This window comes from Hemiscyllium ocellatum, chromosome 1, assembly GCF_020745735.1.
Source record: "Hemiscyllium ocellatum isolate sHemOce1 chromosome 1, sHemOce1.pat.X.cur, whole genome shotgun sequence".
NCBI lineage: Eukaryota > Metazoa > Chordata > Chondrichthyes > Orectolobiformes > Hemiscylliidae > Hemiscyllium > Hemiscyllium ocellatum.
In genome coordinates this window covers 8960480-8978748 of record NC_083401.1, presented here as the reverse complement: position 1 = coordinate 8978748, position 18269 = coordinate 8960480, and the positions used below count along the sequence as shown (strand labels likewise).

The 18269-nt window shown below is 42.0% G+C and overlaps 1 protein-coding gene across 3 annotated transcripts in view; it reads right to left on the bottom strand.

Annotated features, from left to right (window-relative positions):
* znf638 (zinc finger protein 638) overlaps positions 1–18269 on the bottom strand; it is a 149559-nt gene that overhangs the window by 56615 nt on the left and 74675 nt on the right. For all 3 annotated transcript variants that reach the window (XM_060833880.1, XM_060833965.1, XM_060833906.1), the window contains exons 9-13: positions 8843–8886; positions 5947–6023; positions 3113–3159; positions 802–942; positions 238–369 (exon numbers count right to left, since the gene is read on the bottom strand). In XM_060833880.1, the coding sequence (XP_060689863.1) occupies positions 238–369; positions 802–942; positions 3113–3159; positions 5947–6023; positions 8843–8886 (441 nt within the window). The remainder of the gene's footprint in view (positions 1–237; positions 370–801; positions 943–3112; positions 3160–5946; positions 6024–8842; positions 8887–18269) is intronic.

Genomic DNA, 18269 nt, shown 5'->3' with positions numbered 1-18269 from the left:
CAGAAACTCATAACATTGAAACAGTATTTAGGTATTCACCTGCACTGCCACAGCTTCCAGGGCAATATGCCAAGAATTCGAAAATGGAATTGATGTGGTCAGATCTTTAGTGATCAGCATGGAAACAATGGGCTGAATTGCACCATTTTGTGGTGTAAACACCCATGTCTGTACGAAGTAACAGGCAAGAAGTTTAGAGTCTCACTGGCTTAAATATCTTATTTAAGTTCCTCTTACCATATCACTCAGATCCACGTACTGATGTAGCACTTGCATACTAATTGCATTTCCTTTCAGCTTGATCGTAGAAAGGCTGTAAAACTCTACCATTTTTGTTGCTGCTTTTGCACAGGCCATTTCCAGGTATGCCTTAAAATTACAATAAAATAAGGATGGAAAAATTAACAGCAGAAAGTAACAGAGAAATAACACTATCACACTCCTGATTTATTCCCGATTGATAGGGACTGGGGAGCCTGATCAGTTCTCAGTGCAGGTCTCCTAGTCTTCAACTTGCTCTTGCAACCACAGTATTTATGTGGCTAGTCCAGTTCAGATTCTGGTCAACGTTATTCCCCAGGGAATTATGGGATTCAGTGCAAGTTACAGAAATCATGATGAGGACAAAGGGAGGAGGAACAAAAAGAAACATATGCTCACTGGACAGAACAGAGCAGTATTGATCAAAGCAAGACAGGAGCGAATATGAATCACTACAGCTGAAAATAAAAGCCACCTCAAGTTATAAAGTTAATAATACTGATAACAATGCACACTTATCAAGCAGGGCGAAAAACCAACCTGATTTCTGGAAAATGTGATAACCACATTCAACACTTGCCCAAAGGGCTTTGCCAGCCTTTTCAGGTCATCCTCTTTGTAACCTCTAGCTGGAAGATTGTTAATTCGAATAACTCGACCGTTTGCATTCAAGCCAACATTCTGCAAAAACAAGAAAACGCTCAAACTAACCAGCCAATATCAAATTCATGATTTGGGATGGGAAAATCTTAATTATCACACTTAGGTGAACAGATATTCTTCTTAATACCATACAGAACACAGTTTAAAAAAAATACTATTTATGTAATGCATTGATTAATGCACATATCCAAAGGTAATTTAAATGGCAATCACATCTTTCCAGGTATTGTCGAGGCTGTCAAGGAATGAGCTACTTCCACGTATCTCAAATTCTTCACTTGCCTTTTTCTAAAAAATCCTCAAATTTATTTTCTTTCACACTGTTTCTCCTCCTGAATGTTTCATCATCTCTGCATGTAGTTAAACTAAGAGGTTGGATAATAACTTAAATATCAAAAATCATTTGCAAGCCTTCAATTTTCTCAATTTTAAAGAACTCCATGGAAGCGAGCTGAGGACCGGAGAGGAGTGGCTGAAGGCCAGAGCAGAGTGGCACAGGCTGGTGGCCCTGAGCTGAACAGGGACCGGTGTGGGCGGTCAGCAGCTTGTCAGCCTGGTCAGACCACATTTGGAAGCCCCTGCATTGAATTCACTACAATGTAATGTTTAACTGTAATCTGTTTATCTGACTAATGTTTATCCTTTTAATTTTATTTCTTATTTTCTAACTTATACTAGGAATCACTGTAAGGTAACGTAACCTTTTTTAAAATTTCTCTACTTTGAATCTAAGATTTGTACCTAGGTACTTTTTCTCATAGATGGCATTGTACGGGACAACATTGTAAACTTTTCATTGTACTCCTGCAGTTGAGTACATGCGACAATACACCTAACTCTAAATATTGCTTCTCCAAGCTACCATTTCCTCTTGTTATATCACCTTCAGATGCATTTTCAAATCGAACCGAGATTCAGATTTCTTTTGCCTTGGATTGTGGCCATGTCTTCATTAGTCCAGATCTTATCTCTGGAATTCCCTCCTAAATCTCTCTCCTCCTCTAATACACTCTTTAATAACTTACCTCTGACTAAGCCATTATGCTATTATCCCCAAACATGGCTCAATGTCATATCTTCTCCAATAACACTCCTGTGAAATTCTTTAGTCTTTAACTACATTAAGACTACTACATGAATGCAAGTTATGATATGGAGATTTGTTACATGATTAGATGCAGAATTAATTCAGATAAAGGCTGTACATTTTAGGCAATAAAAACTCAGAAGGAGGACTATGCATAGCAATAAAGAATGGATCTTTTATTGATTTTTAGGATGTGAGATGCTAGCAAGTCTATATTTAAGATGGCAGCAATGCACATTCTTTGTGATGATGATACTCCTGTTTGGTATTTGATAGGGAAATTCATCAAAGCAATGTTAATGTTTGGAAGGACGACTGAAGGCATTCCTAAGGCATGAGAGAAGGTGGCTTAAATCTCTGAAAAACCAGATTAGCAAATTCCTCCTTTCCTAGGGCGGCAGTCGCTCAGTGGTTATCACTGCAGCCTCACAGCACCAGGGTCTCAGCTTCGATTCCAGCCTCAGGTGCACATTTTCCCTGCGTCTGCGTGGGTTTCCTCCGGGTGCTTCAGTTTCCTCCCACAGTCCAAAGATGTGCAGGCCAGGTGAATTGGCCATGCTAAATTGCCCATAGTGTTAGGTGTATTAGTCAGAGGGAAATGGGTCTGGGTGGATTACTCTTTGGAAGATCAATGTGGACTGATTGGGCAGAATGGCCTGTTTCCACACTGTAGGGATACTGACCAAATTAAAATTTACTATTCTAGCTTTCTGCCTAAATACGGTGAATCTAGGAAAATCAGTTAGGTTGCAGAATGTACTCATAAAGAAAGCCATATGACCTTTAAATAATTACCATGTCCAAATGATCCTGGGTATTTGGATGCAGATAAAAGAAAAAAAGCAAACATTTTAAGGTTAAGATAATAAATGGGGAGAAAGTCGCATAGCTAGATGCAATAAACTACACTGAGGTAAACTTGGTGCTTGCCCTTCACGTTACTCATTGTAAAATAAAAATCACAGCACACTGATGTTGGGAATAATTGACATGCAACTGCGTTTAACCATAGAACTCAAGATGGTATAATTCATATTAAAAAGGCAAAGTGCAGAGGTACACTATTTTTCTACTTAGCAGCTCATAACCAGTGACATTTACCTCAGATTCGCCCTTCTCCAATGGAGTATCTTCACTCTCTGCAATCTCTGAAACAGATACGTGTAGTAAAAAGATTGAAAATAATCAAACCAAACAAAGGCACTCCAGAGTTCAGATTTCTAAAGAGATATTCTATCACTCTCCGGCGCAATCCTAACTTTTGGAAGATTTAACATCATACATCATTTAATTCAAAATGCTCTTTGAATAAGTAGTAAAAAGTTCACGACTGTGGCAAAAATAGCCATCAGTCACAATGCATTCAAGGATTCAGAGGGAATTGAAAATGTAAACTGTGGTGAAACTAGCCACAATTTTCCACATCTCTTTAGGTCCAAAGGGGTAATAAAGGACCAGAGAATTGAAAATGTTACGCAATTGTTTGAAAGTAAAGTATGCAAAGATTAGCTCAGCAACAACAAGCCAGTCATTTTAATTTCTGTGGTAAAATAGCTTGTGGAAATGATAATTCAACTCAGACTTCCTAGTCATTGGAGAAATCCTGGTTAGCTCACATCTTCTGCCATCTAGAAAAACCGAATAGCAGATACACAGGAACACCAAGTTCCCCATAAAATTGACATATCATTTAGACACAGAACTATTGTGCTTCCTTCATGGTCGCTGCGTTGAGATCCTGAAATTCCCGAGCTAACAGCTATCTGGTTATAACTACAACCCAAGGAATGCAACAGTTTACCGAGGTAGCTGACCACCTATTTAAGGGCAATTATTGTGATATTCACATAGAGCATAGAACATATAGCACAGAACAGGCCCTTCGGCCCACGATGTTGTGCCGAACATTTGTCCGAGCTTAAGCACCTATCCATGTACCGCTTAAAGGTCACCAATGATTCTGACTCTGCCACTCCCACAGGCTGCGCATTCCATGCTCGCACCACTCTCTGGGTAAAGAACCTACCCCTGACATCCCCCCCTATACCTTCCACCCTTCGCCTTATATTTACGTTCCCTTGTAACACTCTGTTGTACTCGGGGAAAAAGTCTCTGACTGTCTACTCTATCTAATCCCCTGATCATCTTATGAACCTCTATCAAGTCACCCCTCATCCTTCGCCGTTCCAATGAGAAAAGGCCTAGGACTCTCAACCTATCCTCATACGACCTATTCTCCATTCCAGGCAACATCACATCTCATTAACAAATAAAACATTAAGAAATGTCATCATTAGGGCATTTGGGCCAATTCATATTTAACTTACTTGGAGGCTTTTGATGAGATGGCAGACATTTGATAAGTATAATCCTGTTGATTGTGTAGACTTCAAAGACATTTAACAATGTGCCACAAAACAGATTTGTGAGTAAAGCTACAGCTCATGAAATGAAAGGAACAAGAGCAACATGGACACAAAATTGGGTAAGTAACACAAAAACAGTAATGTCCAAAGGATGCTTTTTAAGTTAAAAGAATGTTGACTGTGGAGTTCCAGAGGGTTTAGTGTAATCTGTTCCTTTGGAGGGCTAACACAGATGTGAAAGTTTCAATGGGCTCCTGATATGCTGCATCTTTTTTGGCTATTATCTTTGTTTCATTGATAATATGCATTAAGTGTAATAATCAAAGTAGCATTTGAGTGACAGCACTGTGGTAGTCTTGCTGAAATGTTAAATATGGTGTTCAATTAAAAATTGACCATACAACCATTTGCACTGGTGTAACCTGAGATTTCAGATACTGAGAGAAATTCAATCAAGAAAGAAGTCTACCAACAGTATGGTCGACTCAGTAACAACATTGAGCTATTGAGTCATAATAAGTTTACAGTACAGAAGAGGTCACATGGTCCATGATATCTGTGCTGATCTAAAAATGAGCCATCCAACCTAATTCCAGTATTTGGTCCATAGCCCTGCTGATTATGACACTTTGAAGTGTAGAACCAGGTTCCTTTTAAATCAGTTGATGGTTACTGCCTCTATTACATTTCCAGACAGTGCGCTCCAGGGCACTATTCCTCTAACCAAAAATCACCTCGCTCATCCTTTTGCCAAATTGGTAAATCTGCACTCCCTAGTCATTGATCTGTCTCCAAGATAAATAGGTCCTTCCCATTCACTCAAAACAAGCCCCTCATATTTAAATACATTTCATCAAATTTCTGTCAACCTCTCTGACTCAATGAGAACACCACCAATTGGTCCAATTTTTCTCTTGGCTATATTTTTCCAGTCCCGGCAACAGCCTCAAATTTCTTCAGTAGCATCTCTAGTGCAAGTATTTCCTTTCGGTAGTGATCCAAACCACACCAAGTTCCTAAGCTGTGGCCAAACCAATGGTTCATACAGCTCCAGCATAACCTCCCTGCACTAACATCCATTTCTTTGCTAATAATGGAAAAGATTCCATGTGTCTTCTTAACCACCCCATCATGTTACCTACCTGTGGACATTAACAGCAAGATCTCTCACTTCTTTTATACCAGTTAGTTTTTTGCTTCAATTAATTGGGTATTCCTTTGCTTTGTTTGGCATCCATAAACACACCACAATGTTGCAATTAAATCAGCAGTGCTCAATATTCTACTCCCAAGAATGTAACACAATGCTAAGGATCATTTCACACATCTGCCAGTGTTACAAGTTTAACATTGGATACAGAGTGAACTGGTGCTAAATCATGGGAATTACTGTCTGGCAGTTTCAATTCTATCTTCCAAACTGCAAACATAGTCTCAAGAAAGACTTTTACAAGAGTCAGCCCAATGTGCATTTGAAAACAACTTTTGAATCAGCCAACCATCTTCCCAAAAACCTATCACATTTCAACATTTAAAAGCTTCTTTAGGTATTGTACAGCTATAACTTACTTGCATCAGCTGAGGAAGGGTTAGTTTCTGAAACACATTGAGCGCTACCACTGGTCACTGGAGCACTTATTTCCTTCCTGAATGGATCAAAAGAAAACAGAATGTGAAATACAACTAAAATAGTTGGCAATAAACTTCTAGCCATATCCCAAAGGAAAGTAGGTCTACGTAAATGCTTTCTGGATGCTGATCAATACTGGGCTTTTGTAACACTGCCACTGTGACCTTCAGAGTGAGGGTGAGCAAAGTCAGAAAAGGGAAAAAAAAAAGAGATTTTCCACTGTCAGAGTTACATTGAGAGTTCTCCATTAATAAACTTGTGAGCACTGCAGCATCTAGTAGGGAGCAACATACATCAGAAACAGTCCCAAAACCTTCAAAATTAAAACCCTTCCTCCCGCACCATCTCGTCAGCCACACATTCATTTGTTCGATTCTCTATTCTTATATTCACTACCATGTAGGACCAGAAGTAATCTGGGGATTACTACCTTTAAAATCCTCCTTTTCAACTTTCCACTTAACTCGTTAAAGTCTGGTTACAAGACTGCATTTCTCTTTTTCCGTATGCATTGATTCCAACATGGACCATGGCCTCTGGCAATTCATTCTTCCCTTTCAGAATGTCCTGCAGCTGTTATGAATCATTCCTGAACCTGTCACTTACGATGCAGCACATCATCCTGGACGCACACCTTCGACTGCAAAAGCTTGTCTACTCCACTCATTAACTGACCACCTACCACTTTGCCCTTTCACACTTCTGCATGCCCCATACCCACAAAGCAGTTGGATCACCAGTACCATGGCCTTGCCTGTGACTGACCCTCAAACGAGAAGTCACTCTCACCATTTTCTGGGGCTGAAAAGCATTTTCTAATCGAGTCGCCCTCAGGGGATTCCCTCCCTATCTACTGGATTCTCTTCTGTTAATTGGCAATCACCCATTCCCTCGCTGAAGTCACTTCCTTAAGCGTGCGGTACCCACTTTCTGAAATGTGCTATCCATCAGTCGCCTAAGCCTTGTCAATGCAATGTAGTGTCTCAAGCTGCCATATTAGCTCCAAAAGCCAGGGCGAGTTGCTCCAGTGGAAGAATCTTCTAACCATAGGTCATCTAACCAGAAACATCAAGGATTTCTCAACCAGAGCAGGATATACAAATCATAGGCCCGAACTCTCCAGACATTAGATTAGATTAGATTAGATTACTTACAGTGTGGAAACAGGCCCTTCGGCCCAACAAGTCCACACCGACCCGCCGAAGCGCAACCCACCCATACCCCTACATTTACCCCTTACCTAACACTACGGGCAATTTAGCATGGCCAATTCACCTGACCCGCACATCTTTGGGTTGTGGGAGGAAACCGGAGCACCCGGAGGAAACCCACGCAGACACAGGGAGAATGTGCAAACTCCACACAGACAGTCGCCTGAGGCGGGAATTGAACCCAGGTCTCTGGTGCTGTGAAGCAGCAGTGCTAACCACTGTGCCACCGTGCCGCCCACTTAATTGATTTGGGATTCTTTGCTTTTATTTTACCCATAGTCTGACTGAGATATGGACTAGAGATTCCTGATGAAGGGCCTATGATTCACCTGCTTTTCAGATGCTGCCTGACCTGCTGTGCTTTTTCAGCACCACATTCTCAACTCTAGCACCTGCAGCCCCCACTTTCTCCTGAGGTATAGATTCAAACAACTTTATTCGTGTTTACATCACAAGTTTCACTAAGGTTTGCACTGGATCATCTGATTCTCCACAAGGGACCTCATCTCACCCACTCCTCAGTGATGCTGACTGCTTGTCACAGGGTCTTCACCTAGACTGCTCCTTTCGGCAATGTTGGCTGACATCTCCTTTCTTGCAGGTAGAAGGAACACGCACACGCAATGCCCTGACCAGGGTTAGCTTGTCTGGTTGAAAATTTGAACAAAACCTAGTGATTAACAGTTGATCTGCATTAATGGGTTAATTTGCCAATGCAATGCCTTCAGCAATTAGAGTATACTTGCCAGTCAAACATGACTCTCATCTCTTGCAGAATAAATGCTGGTTTTCCCCTAGAATTAGTATTTCCTGCAAATTGCCCTGATGAATGCAGAATGAAAAGCCTCAACAAATGTCTCTTATCAGCAATGCTTAATGGGTGTACGACCAAATGACTAACTGCATATCAGAGACAGATCTTGTAAAATGCAATTTTTAAAGACACTGGTTAAAAAGTAAAAACTAAATTTTGTAAACATCCTTTTAGATTCCATATATGTTTTAAATGATGCATCACATTCAAATATTTATTTAATTCTTGGGATTTGGGCGTCACCCATCCATAATTCACTTGAACTTAGACAGTCTATGATTCCCCAATATTTCTGTATTAGTATTACACGTCAGACAGTTGATCTACTGCCTGTTAAGTCCAAACATCTCAACTTCTGGATATCTAAAGAATGCACATCTATCATCCAATTTGAATTCTGATCACTCCCCAGTAACCCAAGGAAAACCCAAATAGTCTCAGATAAATGTGTTCAAGTTTTGATCAGCAGCAGTCAGTCAAAATTACAACTGATACTTGCCTTACTAGAGGTGCTGCTGACAAGACCATGGGAATGCTGTTATCCAATCACAAAGCAGAAGCTTCATTTTTGTTTTACACCTTACCAAGACACTTTCAACAAGTTTGAGTGTGTAAATAATTGGTCCTACATATTTAGGAAAGAAACATCTTCCTCCACCAGATGATCAGCTATTGTCAAGACCTATACTTGATATTCCAAAAAAATTCAACAACGTAGGAAAGTCTGGAACTGAGACTCATTCACGCACAACTGGGCAGCATTTTTCAAGAATACCTTTGGTTTCAGAGGCCTAATGCTCAGATACTTACTGCACAGGGGGGAAGACTTGGCTCTGTGGCTGCTCTTTCTGATCCTATTTAAAAAAAAACAAAGAAAGGTGTTAGAGGATTTTCCAGAATTGTCACCCTGTTCTACCAAACTGACCCAAGTATTTACTGTGTGCAGTTCCAGTCATCTCCCAGTGGGGAGGATATGGAGGTTTTGGAGAGGGTGCAAAAGAAGTTTATTAAGATGTAGTCTGGATTGGATACGATTGGCTATAAAGCAAAGATAAGACAGACTTATGAGAGGCCTTGATAGTGTGGATAGTTGGAAGCTTTTATCCCAAGATGGAAATGTCAAATATCAATATGTTTAAAGTGAGAGGGGCAAGTTTAAAGGAAATGTGCAAGGCAAGTTTTATTTATGGAGACGGTTGTAGGTTCCTGGAACATGCTATCAGGAGAGATGGTAGAAGTAGATATGATAGCAATATAAGAGGCATATCGATAGACACGAACAGGTAGTGAACAGAAGGATATGGATTGTGTGCAGGCAAATGGGATAGTTTAGAATGGTAACATGATTAGCACAGACATGCTGGGCTGAAGGCTTATACTGTTCTGTGTTCTAAGCATTAAAATATAGCCAGGTGGTATGCATCAGGGGGTTAAGCTGTATATCCATGAATGAGTGTACACATCAATAGCCCCATTTGAATTTCAAATCAGTCCCTAGCAAATCAGTGAAAAGCTGTTACAAATTATTGACATCCAGCAATTACAAAAGTGACAAATACACATTGTAAAACTGAAATATGATTCTCCAGAGATAATAGATGCGAAAAATCTAGGAGAACAGTCTATGCTTTTAATTTTGCCAACATTGCTGCTAGGCTGTAACAGGCTAGAAATCACATTTTAACAGCTTGTCTTTAGGGATTGGACCAAACAGGTATCTACAAAAAAGTTCTTACATCTGTATTCAAAGCTAGGCCAGAATGGTTAAAGCAAAGGAAGTGGCCATTTGGATTGGTGTGTCCTCCTTGGTGATTTGCAAAAGCAACTTAACTTGCTCCATGTGCTCACAAATCCTATCCAAGGTAATTATCCAATTTTATTTGGAAAGCCACAACTGAATCTAACTCAACCGTAATCTTAACTAACAAGCTAACAACTCACCGCATAAAAAAAGTTTTCATGTCACCTCTGGTTCTTTTGCCAATCATTTTAAAATCAGTGTCCTCAGGTTCTCAACCTTTCAAAGAATGGGATATTTCTTGCTTCTTTATCCAGACTCCAAGATTTTAAACAATCTCCTCTGAATGCCCTCTTCACTAAGGAGAGCAACCCAGCTTCCAGAATCTAACCTCTTAAGTTCTTAACCTCAGCAACTATTCTGCAAATTTTTTAAGGACCCACTTCAAAGCAGTCTCATTCTTCCTACATAGGTGCCCAGAATTGAATGCAATACTCCAACTAAAAATACAACATTGTTCTTCATCAAGTTTACACTAAATTCCTTGCTTTCATACTTAATACTTTTATTTTTTGATTTAGTTTAGCTTGGTTTATTGTTGTTACACATACAGAGATGTAGTGAGAAGTGTGTTTTGCATTCTATACAAGTAGACTGTAGCATACTAAGTTCATCAGGACAGCAGAACAGAGCACAGAATGGTGTTATGGCTGCAGACAAAGTGCAAACAGAGAAAGGAAACGAGAGAGGGGGGAGGAAGATCAGAAATAACACCTGCAGGTCTTTTTAGAAGTCTGATAACAGCCAGGAAGCAGTTCATGAATCTGTTTGCACATGTATTCAAATGTTCATACCTCTGCCCTAGAGAAGAAGGTGGAAGAAAGTATAACCAGGGTGGGTGGGTCTTTGATCATGCTGGTTGCTTTCTTGAGACAGTGGGAAGTATAGATGGAGTCAATGGAGGTTGGTTTGTGAGATGGATTGGGCCGTGTTCATGACTCTAGAGTTTCTTGAAGACTTGGACAGAGCTGTTGCCATACCATGCTAGGATGCATCCAGACAGGATGCTTTCAAGGGCGCATCTATCAAAACTGTTAAGAGTCCTTGTGGATGTGCTGAATTTCCTTCAACTCCTGAGGAAGTGGATCACAAGAAAAGTTTCATACACTAGGTCACTCTGCTCCTTTATCCTATTTAGAAACTTAACCTTCACTACCAGCAAAAGGTACCTTTAAGATAGAATAGTGTGCAATTACAATTTTAATCTGTCAACCAACACCTGTACCCTCTTGCAATCCATAATGATCCCATGAATGAAGACCATGTCATATGAGAAAAATTTGAGGACTCTGAATCTGTACCCGATGGAGTTTGGAAGGTAGAAATGGAGGTGTGGGGGGGGAAAAGGAGGAGGAGGAGGAGGAGGAACAGGATGACACTCATTAAGACTTACAGAAAGTTGTGAATACCAAGAGGCCTAAATAGAATGGATGTGGAGAAGATGGTTCCACTAGTAGGACAGCTAAGACCCAAGGGCACAGCCTCAGATTGAAGGACCAATCCTTTAGAACTGAGATGAAGTAGTATTTCTTCAGCCAGAAGGTGTTTAATCTGTGGAAGTCATTGCCACAGAAGGCTGTGGAGGCCAAGTCATTGAGTGCATTTAAAACAGAGACAAATAGGCTTTTAATTGGGAAGAGCATCAAGACGACAAGAGAATGGGGTTGAGGAAAATATCAGATACAATCAACTGACAAAACAGACTCAATGCGCCAAATAACCTAAAATGCTCCTCTATCTAACTGTCTTGATGTAAGAGGAGAAGTAGGCCATTCAGCCCATTGAGTCTGCTCTGCTATTCAATGGGATCATAGCTAATCTCATAATCCTCAACCCAACTTTCCTGCCTTTTCCCAACAATCCTTGAATCCCTTACTGATTAAAAATCTATCCTTAACAACCCTGCCTCAACAGTCCTATGCACTAAAGAATTCCACAGATTCACTACCCTTCAAGAGCATAAATTTCTTTTTTTCTGTCTTAAATGTGCAACCCCTGAAATTATGCCTTCTGGTCCTAGACTTCCCCACAAAGCGAAGCAAACTTTCTGGAGGTCCCCTAAGAATCTGGCACATTTCCATAAGATTGCCTCGCATCCTTCTATATGCCAACAAACACAAGAGCAATCTACTGAACAACTCTTCATACAACAGTCCCTCCAAACCTGCTATTGGCGTAGTGAACCTTCAGCAAACTGCCTCCAATACCAATAATTTTTTTTCCTTCAATAAGGCGACCAAAACTGGAATGCACTGCCTGGGAGAACAGTTGGGGCAGGAAACCTCACAATCTTTAAAAAGCATGTGTTAGGTATAGATAGCAGTGATTTGAGTGAATGCCTAGAACATTATAAAAGCAGAAGTATACTTAAGATGGAAATCAGGAGGACAAAAAGGGGACATGAAATAGTTTTGGCAAATAGGGTCACTGAGAATCTAAAAGGGACTCTACACATACATTAAGGACAAAATAGTAACTAGGAAAAGAATAGGCCCCCTTAAAAATCAGCAAGGCCAGCTATGAGAAGCAGCACAGGAGGTGGGGGGCGAGACTAGACAAGTATTTTGCATTAGTGTTTACTATGGAAGAGGGTATGGAAGCTAGAGAACTTGGAGAAATAATACAGCAACATCTTGAAAAATGACTACATGATAGAGGAGGTGCTGGATGTCTTAAAATGCATAAAGTTGGATAAATCCCCAGATATACCCTCGAACTCTGAGGGAAGCCAGGGAAATGATTGCTGGGCCCCTTGCTGAGATATTTGTATCATAGATAACCACAGGTGAGGTGTTGGAAGACTGGACATTGGCCAACTTGGTGCCATGATTTTAGAAAGGTGTTAAGGACAAAACAGGGAACTATAGACCAATGAGCTTGACATCAATGATGGGCAAGATCTCGGAGACGATTACGAGGACGGGATTTGGAATGGCAAGGACTAATTAGAGAGTAAATGTGGCTGTGTGCATGGAAAATTGTGAATCATTAATTTGATTGAGGGTTTTGAAGTAGTAACAAAGAGGTCTGATGAAGGCAGAGTGGTGGATGTAATCTATATGGACTTCTGGAAGGAGTTCACTAGGATTCTGCAGGGTAGACTGCTTAGCAAGGTTAGATCCCATGGAATATAGGGAGGACTAGCCATTTAGATACAGAACTGGCTCAAAGGTAGGAGACAGAGGGTGGGTGGTGGTGGAAGGCTATTTTTCAGCCTGTGACCAATGGTGTGCTTTAGGAATCAGCGCTGGGTGTAGTGCTTTTCATCAATTGTACAAATGATTTGCATGTGAACACAGCAGGTATAGTAAGTGAGGTTGCACCAAAATGGATGCTGTGGTGGACAGCAAAGAAGCTTCCACGGGACCTTGACCAGATGGGCTGAGGAATGGCAGATGGAATTTAAGCTAGATAAATGTGAGGTGCTTGATTTTGGAAAGGCAAATCAAGGCAGCAGTTGTACACTTAATGATATTGTCCTGGGGAACGTTGCCGAATAAAGACGTTGGAGTGCAGGTTCACTGTTCCTTTAAAGTGGAGTTGCAGGTAGACAGGATAGTGAAGGTGGCAGTTGGTATGCTTTTCTTTATCAGTCAGTGCAATGGGAAGAGGTCACGTACAGGACATTGGTTAGGCCACTTTTGGAATAGTGTGTGCAATTTTGGTCTCCCTCCGATGTAGTGAAAGGGTTCAGAATAGATTTATAAGGATGCTGCCAATGTTGAATGGTTTGAGCTATAGGGAGAGGCTGAATAAGGCTGTGGTTATTTACCTTGGAGTGTCAGAGGCTGAGGGGTGACCTTATAGAGGTTTGTAAAATCATGAGGGGCATAGATGGAGTGAATAGACAAGGTATTCTTCAAGGGTGGGGGAATCCAGAACTAGAGAGCTCAGGTTTAAGGGGAGAAGGGAAAGATGTAAGAGGGACCTAAGGAGCAACGTTTTCACACAAAGGGTAGTGCATATATGGAATGAGCTGTCAGAGGAAGTGGTAGAGGTTGGTACAACATTTAGAAAATATCTGGACAGGTACATGAATAGGATGGGTTTAGAGGAATATGTGCCAAATGCTGGCAAATGGGACTAGATAAATTTAGGATGTCTGGACTGCATAGATGGATTGGACCGTAGAAACTGTTTCCATGCCGTACAGCTCTATGATTCTTGAGTCTACGTGCTTGCACATGCGCTTGAAATATCATAGCATTCAAGGCTATGCGCTGGAGAAGTAGGACTAGTGCAGATTTATCTCTCCACCCTGCAGGCACTCTGCCTCTATTCTTGATGAAGGGCTTTTGCCTGAAACATCGATTTTCCTGCTCCTCGGATGCTGCCTGAACTGCTGTGCTTTTCCAGCACCACTCTAATCTAGTGCAGATTTACAGTAGATTTTTTGTTGGTGCAGACTTATTGGGCAAAAGGACCACTTTCGCTGTATGTTTCCAGGAAAGCTGTGGTATTGTATACTTCCAACAAAACTAGGCCTATATTTATACTCCATTCCGTTCCTAATGAAGGCCAATTTGTCAAGGACTCCCAAATCCTCCTGTTCTGTAGTTTTTTCAGTCTCTTTTTAAGTAATATTTAGCTCCTCTATTCTTCCTGCCAAATTGAATAACCTCATATTTATGCATATTATATCCTACCTGTCAGGTTTTTGTCCATTTGCCTATATTCTCTGAAGACTCTGTCATACAGTATATTACTATCTTCACAGTTCAGAATGATGTAAAAAGACAACTGTGCGTCTTGGTCAAGTTGTCGACAGCACAAACCTAGTCCCAGTGAAAATGGGCAAAAGGCCATGGATGGGCCTTATTCATTGTGGCCGGCGACTTCAACCAAGCCAAGCTCAAGAGGACGCTCCCAAAATACCACCAACACAGTTCCTGCCCCAATGCAGAACCGAATAACTTGGACCACTGCTATACAACCACCAAAGATGCCTCCCACTCCATCCCTTGCCCACACTTCAGAAAATCAAATCACCGCGCTGGTTTCCTCCTCCCAGATTAGAAGCAGAAGCTGAAACAGGAGAATCCTTCGGGAAAAGAAATACAATGCTGGTCTGAGGCAGCGGAAAACTGTCTTTGGGACTGCTTGGACTCGGTGGACTGGATCATCTTCAAGCACTCAGTGGAAAACTTCGACAACTATGCCAACACCATCCCAGACTTCCTTAGCAAATGGGTGGAGGATTGCATACCAAAATAGTTAGTCAATCCGGGTGTTCTCCAACCAGAAATATTGGATGAACCGGGAAATTCACTTCCTTCTGAACACCATGCATGCAGCTTTCAAACCAGACAATACAGACTTATATAGGAAATCCAGATATGGTTCCCGCAAAGCCATCGGGGATGTCAAGAGACAGTACCACACCAAGTTAGAGGCCTAAACCAATTATACAGACTCCCATTGCCTGAAGCAAGGTTAAACAACATTACGGAATAAAAAATGAACTAGGTAAAAACAATGACTGCAGATGCTGGAAACCAGATTCTTGATCAGTGGTGCTGGAAGAGCACAGCAGTTCAGGCAGCATGCTGCCTGAACTGCTGTGCTCTTCCAGCGCCACTGAGATTTCACTGCTCTTGGACGCTGCCTGAACTGCTGTGCTCTTCCAGCACCACTGATCCGGAATACAAAATGAAGCAGAGCAAAATTGTGGACAAAGACACGTTCTTCTCCTCCACCCACTCGACACTCTCAATGCACTCGATTCGAACAGAATGCCAACACCTTGGTGTCACTTGCCCCATCAACCCTAGATGCACCTGAGCCCAGTCACCACAGCAGATATCAGATCGGTCTTCCTGGGAGTCAACCAAAAGGAACAGACAGGCCAGGATGGAGTCCCTGGCCAAGCACTCAGATTCTGTGTAGACAATTGGCGGAAGTGTTCACCTACATCTTCAACCTCTCCTTCCTACAAGCCGAAGTTCCCACCTGCTTCAAGACGGCCACCATCATCCCCATACCTAAAGAAAGCACATGCTTACCGCCCAGTAGCTCTGACCTCTGTAATCACTAGTACTTTAAGGGGCTGGTCATGGCTCACATCAACTCTGGTCTCCCAGCCAGCCTTGATCCTCTACAATTTGCCTACTAAGATCCAAAGCAGACACCATTTTCCTAGCCCTGCACTCATCCCTGGAATATCTGGACGACAAGGGCACTCCAAGACCTGGGTCTCAGCTTTGTCTTCTGCAACTGGATCCTCAGCTTCCTAACCCACAGACCACAATCAGTGAAGATAAGACAACTGCGCCTCCTCCACAGTAACACTCAATATTGGAGCCCCCCAGGGATGTGATCTCAGCCCCCTACTGTACCTCTGTACACCCACGCCTGTGTAGCCAAATTCCAAATGAACACCATCTACAAGTTTGCTGATGACACTACGGTGATAGGATAGATATTAAACAACAATGAGTCAGAATACAGAAAGTATTCTGCTGCAATGAGAACAACATCTCTCTCAAGGTCAGCAAAATTGAAGAACCGATCATGAACTTCAGAAAGAAAGGGAGAGGAACACGCCCCCATCTGTATGAACAGTGCCATGGTTGTGAGGGTGGAGAGTGTCAAGTTCCTAGGAGTGATGATAACTGACGTGTACTGGATTCCCACACAGATGTGAGGATCAAGGAGGTACAATGGATCTCCTTCCTCAGGCGGCTCATGAAATTTGGCATGTCGACAAGGTCCCTCACCAACCTTTACAAATGCAACACTGAAAGCATGCTGTCCTAGGTGCACATCGGTCTGGTATTGCAACTGCCCTGCCTAGGACCACAAGAAACGACAGAAGGTTGGGTGCACAGCCCATGCCATCATAGAACCAGCCTTCTATCCATGGACTCAATTTACATGGCCCATTGGTATGGAACAGCTGCCAGTCAAAGACCCATAGCACCCCGGCAATGCTCTTCTACAACCTCTTCCATCAGGCAAAAGGTACAGAAGCTTGAACACACACACACACACACACACACACACACACACACACACACACACCTGTACTGCTCATATACAAAGCTTTTCACTGTAATTGATTATACTCAACCAATCAAGGCATAAATCCATTGTCAGCTTGGTAACACTTGACAATATTCCAAAGTATCAACACTGTTCTAGAAACAAGCATAGCAGAATGTTTTGGGTTGGAGAAATTTCACTTTTATTTGTCTTAAGTAGAATGCTATTGTCAGGTTGGAAGCTGAGGAATGCTGCTGTCGCTTCACTGGAGAAAGTGTAAAGTGCACCTGGACCACAGCACAACGCATCTGCCCATTTACAGCACAGCAAATGGGTTGGCAGCTCTTTGGTTAGGATTAGTGGCCATTGCTATGCATAGAGCAGCAACCAGACAGAAGGCACCCAATTGTGGTAAGTGAAGTTACAGCCTGCTCGGACCACTCAGTCGGGCTTCCAAGAGTGGTCCTTAACAGTGATGGAAGAGGGAATAACATGAGAAAGGAGCCCCCCATGAGTCACAGGGTCCCCAATCAGGAGGGACCTATCCCTCACTCAGGCCCAAAAAGATATCATTAGGTTATACCAGCTGATTTTGTGGCGTATAGTTTCCTTCCCAATTCCAAGGGAGGACAAGGCTCTTAATGAGGACAAGGGCCTTAACTGTCCTATAGATGGCAAGGTCCAGTTTTACTTTTGAAAATTGTGAAAGAATCTGGAAGATGACAGCATTTCACTTCCTATTCTCACCACTTTCCACAAAAGGAATAAAAATCCATCATTAACTCTGTTGTTGCTGACTGATTTGCTGAGCAATTTCAACACTGTTTTTATTTCAAATTTCTAGCATTTACAATACTTTGTTTTTATTGGAGACTTGATAATTTTATAGAACCACTGATTAACTTTGGTTTCTCTGTAACATGGCCAGAACATCCACCTTGCCAATTATTTTCTTACTTTACTGCTTAGGACGACACTAAGGGACATCTAGAATCCCTACAGTGTGAAAAGCAGGCCATTGGGCCCAACAAGTCCACACCAACCCTCCAAAGAGTGTCCCACCCAGACCCATTCCCCATCCCTATTACAGTACATTTCCCTCTGACTGCTAACCTACATATCCCTGAACTCCATGGGCAATTTAGCATGGCCAGTTCAGCTAACCTGCACATCTATGAAGTGTGGGAGGTAACCGGAACACCTGGAGGAAACCCACGCAGACACTGGGAGAATGCGCAAACGCCACATAGACAGTTGCCGGAGGCTGGAATTGAAGCCGGGTGCCTGGTGCTGTGAGGCAGCAGTACTAACCACTGAGCCACTGTGCTGCCCTCATTTAGCATCCTGAGAACTGGTTTCTATCTTATGTCAGTGTTCAAGGCAATTTCCCCTAACACAACTTCCATCTCATGCACAGCAGCAACTGGTCCTCCCTTGCTATTATTCTACCAGTGGAAT